The following is a 12,290-nucleotide window of genomic DNA, read 5'->3' as shown; positions in this document are numbered from 1 at the left end:
AATTAGTGAGCTCACGAGTGAGTACTATCATCATCGGTTGCCTAACATCCTGATGCGTGCGTGCCTTATTCCGACTTTCGCCTGGCGCGGCAGCCAAATAAAAAGCCGGACAGGCCGGACATCTGTTTTTTTGGCCGGACACGCAATCAAAAAGCCTATGTCCGGCTTTATCCGGACGCCTGGCAACCCTATATGGGAGCAGCACGGGAGGGGTGACATGGACATGTTATGACGCGACAGAGCATACAAATCTGAAGCATAACTGAAGTCTCGCTGACGTTTGACATTACAACAACACCCTCGCGTGCCGCTTCCATAACTCAGGCACGGACTGAATTAACCGCTAGATCTATAGTTATTTATCNGTAACATTGTACCCCGTGTAACATTGTGCCCCACCTTACCCTAAAATTTCCCTTCGAAATGACATCAATGGTATGATTACCGTTACTAGATCGTAATTGGTTTGATGTAATGACTGGACTATTTAAAAATATCAAGATTATGTGTAATAAAGTGGACTTCCGAATTTTCTACTTGTTTCATTATTCACCTAAGCCTCTATGTACACACGCCCACACTGTTAACTATTTATTTCCGTTTTTGCTCTCGCTCCAATCAAATGGCGATTCTTTGCGATAAAACGAGATGACATGACTTTCAATGAGCAGTTAACACTGTTGGCGATAGTACGTACACGTTAGGTAATTATTCCCAGAAGAAGCAACTTAAATACTTTTTCACGACACGATTTTGGCACGGAAAAAGTTAAACACCAATCAAGATTTTTATAGGTCAGTCAGTGCCCTAGGTCTGGGGGCGGCACGGAGGGGTGACATGGACATGTTATGACGCCACAGAGCATACAAATCTGAAGCATATCTGACGTCTTTCTGACGCTTGACATCTCAACAACACCCTCGCGTGCCGCTTCCATAACTCAGCCACGGACTGAGTTAACCGCTAGATCTATAGTTATTTTTTTCTGTAGCATTACGATGACGAAAACATTTGAATTAATAAAGGTTTTATATGTAAACGCGGTTTTAGTTTTCTGGGTGTTCATGCGTCATGGACATAGACATAAATGTTCTAGCCGCGCGAAAAACTAACGATCTTCATGAAGTTGTTAAAGAAAAGTGGCCACTCTTAGCGAGATAATGAATGCGGCAAACAACCTGAAGTGGTAATCACAACATCTGCTTATCTTAAAGCACTCGTTTGATCTATTATTTAATGACACATTGTTGTATTGTCCCGACATTCACAGTAGAACGCCCACCGAAAACGGTTCTACTTTGCATCATATTGGCAGTTCTTGGACCATGTATGTATCTTTTCATTAGTGTATTGTTATTAAATTATACAATGTCAAGTGCTTACATTATCGTCTGTAAAATTATTTCTAATATTTTAAACCATTGTTGAAAAAAAGACAATTAAATCATATACAGGATGTTACTTTGTTAGGTGCTCAACTGAAAAGGATTGATTGTAGATCTAGATACTGCTCAGGTGAAATAACTTTTCCCAAGGCACCGGGGTTGAAATATTTCCAAACAAACCTTCCTATCAAATTGTCATCAGCAATGAGTCAATTAGTATGGCGGAGGTCAATGTATTTTTGAGCATCTAGATATTGGTCCTGGAAAAGTTGTATTTAACTAGAATCAACACTTAGTTTGAGCATCTACCAAAAAAACACCCTGTATTTTTTTCTGCTCTTTGCCATTATTATTATTATCTGTCACTAGTTAAGAACTTAATAATATTCAAAGTAGCAAAAGCAACCAGCAGTAGGTACGTTTTTAAATCCAGAATTCCTTATCATTTTACAAAACTTGTAGTTGATCAATATGCGTTTGATCACGGCGCTGCTTCTATACGCCGCAGCGGCGTGGGCCGGGCCTTTAGACGTGAGGGTAGAATCGGGGCCGCGCGATGTGAGGGTAGAGTCCGGAGCCCGCTCAGCCGCTGATTGGTGGCAGACCGCGCTAGTGTATCAGATCTACCCTCGATCTTTTAAGGACAGCGACGGTGATGGCATTGGTGATTTGAATGGTAAGTTGCGATCAATTTCATAGTTAACAAAAATTTAATTAGAGTGGAGGAGACTGGGTACGGTTGTAACAACTCGACTGTTGCTCGGTAGGTGAGGGGTACAAAGGGAAAGGCATAGAGATGACAAGACAAATAAGGCTCTATGGACCTGTCCCCGCATGCCCTTGCCCTTGAACCCCTCACCTACCGAGCATTGTTCGATAACATTCGAGTCTACCCTACCTACTTAAAAACGCTTTAGTTGTGTAATTATAATAAAAAAGTGCTCTTCATCTGCGTTATGTAAACAAAGGCGCTATGGAGCGTGAAAAAACGGAATATTCGTTTTCCTAAACTATACAGGGTGTTAGGTAAATGGGTATATGAGCCGACACTAGCCCATATTAACATATGCATATAAATGGTATGGTGAAGTCAGAAAATTGATATCATCATTTTAATTTTCATACAAATCTGATTTTATCAATTTTATTTTGTATGAACATTTGAAAAATTTACCTAACACCCTGTGTATTGTCAAATAACATTGTGCTTTCTTCAAATGTAACATTAAACTTTCCTCCCAGGAATAACGGAGAAGCTGCCCTACCTGAAAGACACAGGGGTAGACGCGATCTGGATGTCTCCCATCTTCCTGTCGCCGATGTACGACTTTGGCTACGACATCACCGACTACCGCCAGATCGCGCCCGAGTACGGGACTATGGACGACTTCGACAACCTCTTGGCGACGGCTAAGGAAATCGGTGAGTATTTATAAATTTCAAAATCCAGCTAAATGTTGGGTAGATTAAAGCTTCAACCACACCAACGCGTGCAGATCGCCATCGCTGGCGCGATCATAGGCCAATGACAGGTCGCGCGGACTGTCATGGGTCGCGCGACCTGTCATTGGCCTATGATCGCGACAGCGATGGCGATCTGCACGCGTTGGTGTGGTTGAAGCATAATTGCTTCTCGGCAAAATTGTTGGCAGCCATCTATATCCACTTCACTTTATTTTTTGATCCCTGGTAAGAAGTATTAGACCTCACACTATTATAGGCCTATAAAGGCCTAATAAGAATTAATAGGTAACTCGTAATAACGTCTTAACCAATCTACTTAGAAACAAATAGTTTTACACACGTTTTGTACCATCAATGAATCCAATCCGGCAGCATCTCCTTTAAACAGCTAAACTAACTAACATGACATCCCCAGGCATCCGCATTATCCTGGACTTCGTGCCAAACCACACGGGCAACGAGAGCGAATGGTTCATCAAGTCCAAAAACCGGGAGCCAGGGTACGAGAACTACTACGTCTGGGCCGACGGGATCCCCAGCCCCGACAAAGCGGGTGTTATGTTGCCGCCTAGCAACTGGGTAATTAGTCAAAGTCAAAATTTCTTTATTTGTTTGGACTAATAAATAGTTCTTACAAATCGTCATTTTGCTCTTAAGGAGCCTCTACATGTCTCATAATCAAAAACAATTGAATTTCATTTCACGTCAGCATAAGATCAGTTTTTCACTACGTCCGATCCAACAAAGTAACTGATTTGATGAAATCAGGTTGATGGGATCTAGCGAAAACTATCATACAATAGTTCTACTACTACTCCAGACCGTATTTTCACGGATCGTATCGGAAACAGTGATCGCTCTTACTGGCACACTGGCAATACGTCGGCCGTTTGGTGTAGTGGTTCAGAACGGACTACTATGCCGAGAGGTCCCGGGTTCGATTCCCGGCCGGGCAGAAATTGAAATGATGAATTTTAATTTCTGTTCAAAAAAAAAATTCAAAAAATTCAAAATTATTTATTTATCGATAAAAGTCTTAACAATTATATTGTGAGTCTCATCCTTTTAAGTTTGTAAAACTTGTGTTAGAATGAGACTGCTCTTCTGTATGACAACTTGGGCCGGGTTACACCATCTCACCCCAAACCCTGACAGACGCCAAAAATCTCTCAAACTTCTGTGACGGGTCTGGGTGTGACTATGTATAATATTTATGTATTAAAAAAAAAAGTATATAAGTAGTATATCCGTTAAGCTAGCACCCATAACACAAGCATTAAGTTGCTTACTTTGGGGCTAGCTGGCGCTGTGTGAAATTGTCCAAAGATTTATTAATACCGTACCGACATTACCAGATTTTTGCGGGCCGCGGCTGAATAACTTGTGCCATTTTCACCACTTCTGACTCAAATACTATCAGTTATACTTGGCAGTTAACCATACTTTTAATTATCTAGCTCAGCGGTTCCCGAATGGTGGTCCGCGGAACCCTGGGGTTCCGTGGAAAGCCCGCAAGGGTTCCGTAAAAAATATTATCCCACGTTTCGTGACCGACGTTGTTCGCGCGCACCGACTTGTTTACGCACAAGGGAGGGGCAGGGCGTGCGGGCGGAGTTACGGGGGTTCCGCTAGGAAAAGTATAGTCAATTAGGGTTCCCTGGCAAAAAAAAATTGGGAAACCCTGATCTAGCTTATTTATTTAACTTTGTCACATACGATTTGTTCGCACTTTTAGGAAGTCACCCATAAGCTTGAAGAAACTCCTATTCCGATGACTTTCAACATCCCCATGACTAAATGGTCTGAATGTAACAATTCATTCTCTTTTTTAGATAAGCATTTTCCGTAAGAGCGCTTGGGAGTGGTGCGAGGAACGTCAGCAGTTCTACCTTCACCAGTTCGTGGTTGGGCAGCCCGATCTCAACTACCGCGACCCGCGCGTGCAACAGGAGATGAAGGTGCGTGGAAATGATTCAATGCGGGTTCGGATCCCGTTGGGGTCAAATGTGATGAGCACGAGCGACTATATCCGGAGTTGTGGCTGGTATAGTCCGGCCGCCGAGCACGTAGAATTTTGTCCAATGACCTCAAGCTTATCGCTCGCGCGTAATTATATTGCTGTCGTGCTCGGCGACTCGGCCGTGTGGTGACGGCAGAGTAGAATACATTTGTCACCAACCCCTACTCTTCCGCGGGTGTCGTAAGAGGCGACTTAGGGACTACACATCAAACAGAGAATGGGCAGCAGCGCTCTCTGAAAAACATCAATCTTTTAAACTGCGATCTCCAACCCGCCTGCCTAGCGTGGAGATTATGGCAAAACCCTCCACTATAGTGAAGGAGGCTCATAGTCCAGCAGTGGACTTACAGTCCACTGCTGGACTATGAGCTGAGGGCTGTTGATGATGATGATTATGTGCCCCGAAACCGGTCTTTAGTATAATAACTAGAGATGAAACGGATATCCGGTAACTATCCGGTAGGCCGGATATCCGGCCTAAATTTACTATCCGGCCGGATACCGGATAGTAACTCACTATCCGGCCGGATACCGGATATTTAAAAACTACGACATATTCCTATAATAAAATTAAATACATTGAGGTAAATATTAATAAAATGGCTTATACTTTTATTGAAAGTCCAAAAAGTTACAAAAAGCCATATTAAGGCCTTTCAAAAAACTTATTTCTTATTTACTAAAACTAAAAACTCATTAAAACTCATTTATTTCTGTAAATAGGCTTTAAAAAAGCACTTTTACACGTCCCAGTATTAACCCTACCACTGCTTCAGGACAATAAATGGGCCAGTGCTGAGAAGAAGCAGCGCAAGAAACTCTGTAATGACGAATACATAAATAGTAAATATCTGTTAATGCCGATCGATCGAAAATAAGCGATCTTTTTCTTACTGATGGCCGGATTTCATCATGCAGCTGAGTCTGATGACATGTAGCAGTTCAGTCAGATTACGCAGCAAGTAAACTAATTTGATTTTCGGTATTTAATCGCACACTCACGATGGCAACCGAAATCGCCCGAATTCATCTGTCCCCTAGACAAGTGGCAAAATCTGACATTCTATTCGGACGGATTCGATTTTCGAAAAGTGTGAATTGTCTAGTCTACTAGACCCACTGATCGCGTTCGAAGCTCCTGTGCGGCGCTAAACTTGTCACGACAGGCAACGTGACAATGGGCCAACTATCCGGCCGCCGGATATCCGGCTATCCGGCCTAGCAGCTCGCCGGATATCCGGTATCCGGTATCCGGCCAAACAACTATCCGTTTCATCTCTAATAATAACACGCATATGATTTAGTAAAGCTTCAGCGCGTTGGTTTGGCTGAAGCTTAAGTTTATCTGATGTAAACGCTATCGTTAAAGATCTACTTAATTTGGGTGAGATATGAGTGCGACTGTTAAATAAAATAAGTATAGCATAAATAAGAGTTGCATCTCAAACTTTCTAATAACTTGAAACAGAGTTTCTTCCGCCACTTCTTCTCAGCACCAACCAATGTACCAACCCATGTTGTTCCGTAGTGGTGTATGGCAAGCTATTTGGGATGTGCATGAGCATGAGCGCCCTAGAAAGGGCCTAAGTCTATAATATAAAAATGAATCGCAAAATGTGTTGGTAAGCGCATAACTCAACAACGCCTGGACCAATTTTACCAATTCTTTTTTTTAAATGTTTGTTGAAGTCCAAGGATGGTTTTTACAGCGAGAAAAGTTTGAATAATTTCCGGGTAAACCCTAAAAAACTCGAAACTTCACCCCTAAGGGTAAAACGGGGTCCACGCGTACGAAGTCGCGGGCGGCCGCTAGTACTGAATAAAAAAGTCTTTGACTTTGATAAAATGGTGTGACTGTTATTGGTAGAAAAAAAGCTTTAGAAGCTTATGTCAGTTTAACCAAAGATTTTCCTATACATTTGCAATTTTATTCCTATAATTTTCACAGGATGTGCTAAGTTACTGGCTGGACAAGGGCGTGTCAGGTTTCCGTGTGGACGCCATCAACATGATGTACGAAGTAGACCCCAAAGACTTCGACGGGAAATACCCAGATGAACCGCTCTCAGGTAAATACTAGCTCATGTTCTAACACATAGCTCGCAGAACTGATGGCCGTTGGAGCAGAAGAGATCTCGAGTATGACAACCACGGAGCCATAACCAAACGTCTTCCTACCTATTTATGTTATGTCAGTCACAAAAAGTTGATAAGCCGGTGAAACGCAACTGCAACTTTCTGATGATTCTGATGAATGAAACTGAAACTTTCAAACTGGTCGCGTCATGTGTGGTCTCTCAACGGACGCTATGGCAGAAACTTAGATGCAACTCAAAAGTAACTAGCAGTTGCAGTTTCGTTGCAGTTGCGTTTCACCGTCTGTTCTGGGCCTAAGGTGCTCTCACCGGGAGCATTCGCGTGTAATGTAACATTATAGATTTGACTTAGTTTTATGAAGCAAGATATTACACATTGTATCATTACAATGAGCATTGTAATGATCGGTTCTCCTCCTTCACTGATGTACTCGTTTTATATCATTACAAGGTACGCCCTATACTTAATGGTCGATTTTCCTCCTTCACTGCTGTAATGCTCGATTCTGTAACTTTACACGCTAATGCTCCCGTTGAGGGAGAACCTTTAATTCAACACTGAACCACGTTTCCTTTTAAAACAATTCAATCGAATTCCAGGCGACCCCAACGCAAACCCAGAGGACTACGAATACTTGAGCCACCCCTACACTCGAGACCTGTTAGAGACTTACGATGTCGTATACGATTGGCGCGATCTCCTGAACGAGCACACTCAGAAAGACGGAGAGTACAAAATCCTGATGACGGAGGCCTACACCGACATCGAGCTGATGATCCGGTACTACGGCCACGGGAACAGGAACGGATCTATTCCCTTCAACTTCAGTTTCTTGGGAGATATCAACAATCATTCGAACGCGAGAGACATCAAGATGATTATCGATAGGTTTATGACGTACATCCCTATCGGGAAGACTGCTAACTGGGTGGTAAGTTTTGCTATTCTGAACTCTGATGAAATTCGGTGTGCAACGGTTTAACTTTTCTTTAGGACGAATTCACCCAATTGTAGTGAAAACAGAACCTGAACGATTTTATGTTGACTTTTTTATACATTCAAAGATGAGACTCGGCGAAAAGCGTGCCTAATTAGGGTACCTTACCTCCTTATTACATATTCGTGATGCCTATTTGACATCATGCGTGCTGTATAAATGTATATCTCTTTCTGTGTGGCATAGATATACCTATCTCCAAGAGATTTCACACTATTTATTTATCTAGATACAGGCACTACATAAAATGCACAGCTTAGTGCAGCAGCCGCTAGAAGAACCGACTGTTAAACCTTTTGTTGGCAAATAAAATACTTTTTATTTTTCTAGAATGGGAACCACGACCAAAGCCGTTTGGCTTCACGACATGGCACGAACCGCGTAGACGCCATGAACATGCTCGCGCTACTGCTGCCCGGAGTTACCATTACCTACCAGGTACGTACTTACAAGGCCATACAGGGTATAACAGACTCGCTTGATAGACCTATAAAATAGAACAATGAATCAAGGCCCGATTTGACCAAACTTTTATCCGAGAATAACTAACTCCTGGTTTATCTGGCACATTGACAGTTTCAGTAAGTATGGGAAATATTTCAAAACTGACCATTTATTCTGAGATTAATATTTACTCTTGTTTGGTCGAATCCAACCTTAGTTATTAAATTTTCTTAGGGTTTAGACTCGCTTCTCAAACAAAAATATAAATAACTTGAAAAAATCGAACTGTCTAAGGCGGGAATCTGGCCGCAACAGCGCAACATTACCTACATTTGAAAATTTCGACTGATTCATCCAATGTCTAAGTAGCTCAGATTGAAGAGCAGTCGCCCGGCAAGCGAAAGGTCGTGAGTTCGATAATAATAGAACATTGTTTAACTACGCACGCACGGTATACCTTCACAGGGGTTACCTACGCCATATCGAATGACAAATGATCGAAAATCAAAATATCGAATACGTTTCATCGAACGATCAAAATATCGAACGATCAAAATATCGAATGCTCAAAATATCGAACGTTCAGAATATCGAACGATCAAAATATCGAACGATCAAAATATCGAACGATCAAAATATCGAAAGTCGATATAGACGTTTTTATTTTTCATCTACCTTCCTCGGCTCCTTGCTGAAGCGTTGTTATTGCCGTACTGCTACAAATGAAATTTATATTTCTGTGTACAATACCAATAGAATGTTTCATCAACATTTTTGTTCATTGCCATTACAAAGCCCTCCAAAATGAGGACTGTTTTTCCTTTTTGGGATAGGCTAGGCTTATAATAGGTCCCCACGGACATTATTCTCCAAATTTATAAACTTTTCAGGCACAAAAATACTTAAGGCACACATTAACTGGCAAAACAAAACTGTACGATCAAACACAACCATGCACCGGAGCCGAGCAAGGTAGATGAATTAAATAAAAACGTCTATATCGACTTTCGATATTTTGATCGTTCGATATTTTGATCGTTCGATATTTTGATCGTTCGATATTCTGAACGTTCGATATTTTGAGCATTCGATATTTTGATCGTTCGATATATTGATCGTTCGATGAAAAGTATTCGATATTTTGATTTTCGATCATTTGTCATTCGATATGGCGTAGGTAACCCCCTTCACAGAGCTTCTCGATCTACGATAATATTGTAATTAACCACCACCATAATTAATAACCAGGGTGAAGAAATCGGCATGACCGACGGCTATGTATCCTGGGAGGACACCAAAGACCCCCAAGCTTGCAACACAGACGACCCAATCAACTACTACAAGAAGTCGCGCGACCCCAACCGCACTCCCTATCACTGGGACGATTCGAACCAAGCTGGCTTCTCCACCGCCAATCAAACCTGGCTGCCGGTCGCGGATAACTACAAAACTGTTAACCTGGCCAGCCAGATGAAAGCTTCGAAGAGCCATTATAAGGCAAGTTGAACACTGAATTCAATCAGTTCAATGTATGAAAAAATTTTCCTCTCCATGGAGCTAGGTCCGATGGTAGCGCGTAACCTCTTGGTGTGAACATTGGTGTATCTATAAAACGAATGAACAATAAAGCTATTTTAAAATTCACTAGTAGCCTTCTGAAATACCTACATTGGTGTTATACACTGATAGACAGTGAAAAAAATGGTATACCATTGAATACCAATCACATCTAAGCAGATAAAAAGTTTCAAATGTTAACATCCTCAGTGCCAGTATATAATTTTTGCACACGCATTTCTCACATGAATAATCTTTTTACAGTTCTACAAAGATGTGGTAGCTGTCAAGAAGAGTGACGCTGTTCGTTTTGGAGATTTGGACACAAGAGCGTTTTCGGAAAACATCCTTGTTGTTACAAGGTAGGTGTAGGTACAGTTGACAGTCCATCTAAAATCCTAGTGGTTTTACATACTCATTATAAATTATTTTGTTCACAGATTAGCGCACCTGAATCCTGGTATTGTGGGTATAGTGAACCTTTCTGATGAGGACCAGGTTGTGGACTTGAGCTCAATCAAGATGCTGCCTGGTCACCTGCTGTATGTGGCTGCTTCTGGAGTTGACTGCTCACTTGACAAGTGGTAAGTTAATTTTTTGCAATTTACTATCATTTTTTATTACTTGTTGACTGCAGAAATTGAGTTATTAAGATTTTCTACAGCAGTCAAACAGAATAGTGGCGAAAAAAATATTATTTAGCCGATAAAGTTTGTGAACTTATAAAGTATTCTAGAAAGAGTAGTTATCCCAACTAATATTATAAATGCGAAAGTAACTCTGTCTGTTACGCTTTCCCGCTTAAACCTCGCAACCGATTTTGATGAAATTTGGCATAGAGATAGTTTGAGTCCCGGGAAAGAACATAGGATAGTTTTTATCCCGGTTTTTGAAACAGGGACGCGCGCGATAAAGTTTTTCTGTGACAGACAAAATTCCACGCGGGCGAAGCCGCGGGCGGAAAGCTAGTTATTGAATATATTATTTCTTTTCTATTACAGGCAAATTGTGTTGAAGAACCAGGTTACCGTGTCAGGTCACTGCGCTATCGTCCTCAGGACCCTATTATTCAATTGCTGATTCAACTGAAACACTTATACATACTACTATGTACTACCTGACCAATATATGCAATAATTAAAGTACAGTTTTGTTTTATTTACTGATATATTTACAAGATAAGTTACATTCTTTCACTCAAACATCTATTCTAAAAGTCCATAGCTCCTTCCAAGAAACACAAGCAGTCAACTTTGTTTACAATTAAATCTAGATCTTTCTTCGATATTGTTTTCCGCTTGTTTGCTATTGTGTATGCATATGTTTCCTTTGCAATTGTTTCCAAAAATAATTCCTGAAATAAGCAAAATTAAGATAATTAGAAAGTCATGGAGATGAAGAAGAAATTATATACATGTACTATTATACTTATGTAGAGGTAATGAAAGTAGATAGGTATTTGGACTATGTTAAGTAATCATTTTGCATGGAAGAGTAAAAATTTACCTCAGGTAGGTCTGGGAACAGCAAGATAATGTAGGTTAACTTTATTGTCCGAGTCAAATGTAAGATGACCTGATGGCAACTTGGAATATACCTCAAAAATGAGTAATTGATTACTTACCGTAGCTTTTGTAACTAAGAATACAGCATCGCCGGAGATAACACTAACATCTGGGTCCATTTTCATGATGTTCTTTATCCTAGCCATGGGCAACCTCGTTGTCCTAATAACCTCGCTTTTGTTCACCGAATTCGTTGTTTTCTTCTCAGTTAATAGTGGTTCTTCTGAATTTACAGGCTCTGAATCGTGGGTCGAATACGGATTCTCAGCTAGATCGAGTGTTTCGGCGTTTGGAGGTTCACTTTCAACATAATGTTCACTATCGTCTATCATGTCCGATAAATCAACATCTGTATAGTTTTCTTCTTCAGTCATTTTAATAAAAATAAACTGACTGTAGTAAAACAGGAAAAAGGAATGAAATTTTCAGCAGAAATGGGAAAAAACCGCGCAAAACAACCAACAACAAATCAAGCCGTCAACTGTCAATGTCAGTGTCAGAATGACATGTGGTTGTCAAATTTTACAGTTTTTTTTTATTACACGCAAAGGAAGCTACCATATCGGTATTATCGGTATCTTTTTATTTTCAAAAGTAACGTTACATATTTGTATCTCTTTTACGCAAAAACTACTGAACGGATTTCGATGTAACTTTACAGTATTATTATTTATAACCCAGAATAACATAAATGCTATAATTTATGACGATCTGTGACACTAAATTTCACGCGGGTGAAGCCGCGGGCAAAAGCTAGTTAC

At 40.8% G+C, this 12,290-nt stretch overlaps 2 protein-coding genes across 2 annotated transcripts; one reads left to right on the top strand and one right to left on the bottom strand.

Annotated features, from left to right (window-relative positions):
- Positions 1-1,239: 1,239 nt before the first annotated feature.
- Positions 1,240-11,109, top strand: LOC114354275 (maltase A1-like). The gene is made up of 12 exons (XM_028306568.1): positions 1,240-1,327; positions 1,848-2,061; positions 2,628-2,807; positions 3,265-3,428; positions 4,682-4,807; positions 6,818-6,938; positions 7,566-7,897; positions 8,294-8,401; positions 9,656-9,904; positions 10,229-10,326; positions 10,405-10,548; positions 10,966-11,109. Exons 2-12 carry the CDS (start codon positions 1,857-1,859, stop codon positions 11,042-11,044), a joined length of 1,806 nt encoding a protein of 601 aa, XP_028162369.1. The 5' UTR covers positions 1,240-1,327; positions 1,848-1,856; the 3' UTR covers positions 11,045-11,109.
- Positions 11,096-11,999, bottom strand: PolE4 (DNA polymerase epsilon subunit 4). Its single transcript, XM_028306570.1, has 2 exons — positions 11,589-11,999; positions 11,096-11,318 (listed from the first exon to the last, which is right to left on the bottom strand). Exons 1-2 carry the CDS (start codon positions 11,901-11,903, stop codon positions 11,175-11,177), a joined length of 459 nt encoding a protein of 152 aa, XP_028162371.1. The 5' UTR covers positions 11,904-11,999; the 3' UTR covers positions 11,096-11,174.
- Positions 12,000-12,290: the final 291 nt, after the last annotated feature.

Source organism: Ostrinia furnacalis, unplaced genomic scaffold (genome assembly GCF_004193835.3).
Source record: "Ostrinia furnacalis isolate ACB-3 unplaced genomic scaffold, ASM419383v2 OfSCF2036, whole genome shotgun sequence".
Lineage (NCBI taxonomy): Eukaryota > Metazoa > Arthropoda > Insecta > Lepidoptera > Crambidae > Ostrinia > Ostrinia furnacalis.
The sequence above is the reverse complement of the archived record's forward strand: the minus strand, read 5'-3'. Positions and strand labels throughout refer to the sequence as shown.

What these genes read in the sequence shown, in the direction of transcription:
- LOC114354275 (XM_028306568.1), top strand. Translation starts at nt 1,857, where the DNA reads ATGCGTTTGATCACGGCGCTGCTTCTATACGCCGCAGCGGCGTGGGCC. An exon ending in CTTCGAAGAGCCATTATAAG is followed by an intron (nt 9,905 to 10,228) that starts GCAAGTTGAACA and finishes ATCTTTTTACAG; the next exon opens with TTCTACAAAGATGTGGTAGC. An exon ending in AACATCCTTGTTGTTACAAG is followed by an intron (nt 10,327 to 10,404) that starts GTAGGTGTAGGT and finishes TTTTGTTCACAG; the next exon opens with ATTAGCGCACCTGAATCCTG.
- PolE4 (XM_028306570.1), bottom strand. Translation starts at nt 11,903, where the DNA reads ATGACTGAAGAAGAAAACTATACAGATGTTGATTTATCGGACATGATA. An exon ending in TCTTAGTTACAAAAGCTACG is followed by an intron (nt 11,319 to 11,588) that starts GTAAGTAATCAA and finishes TGCTTATTTCAG; the next exon opens with GAATTATTTTTGGAAACAAT.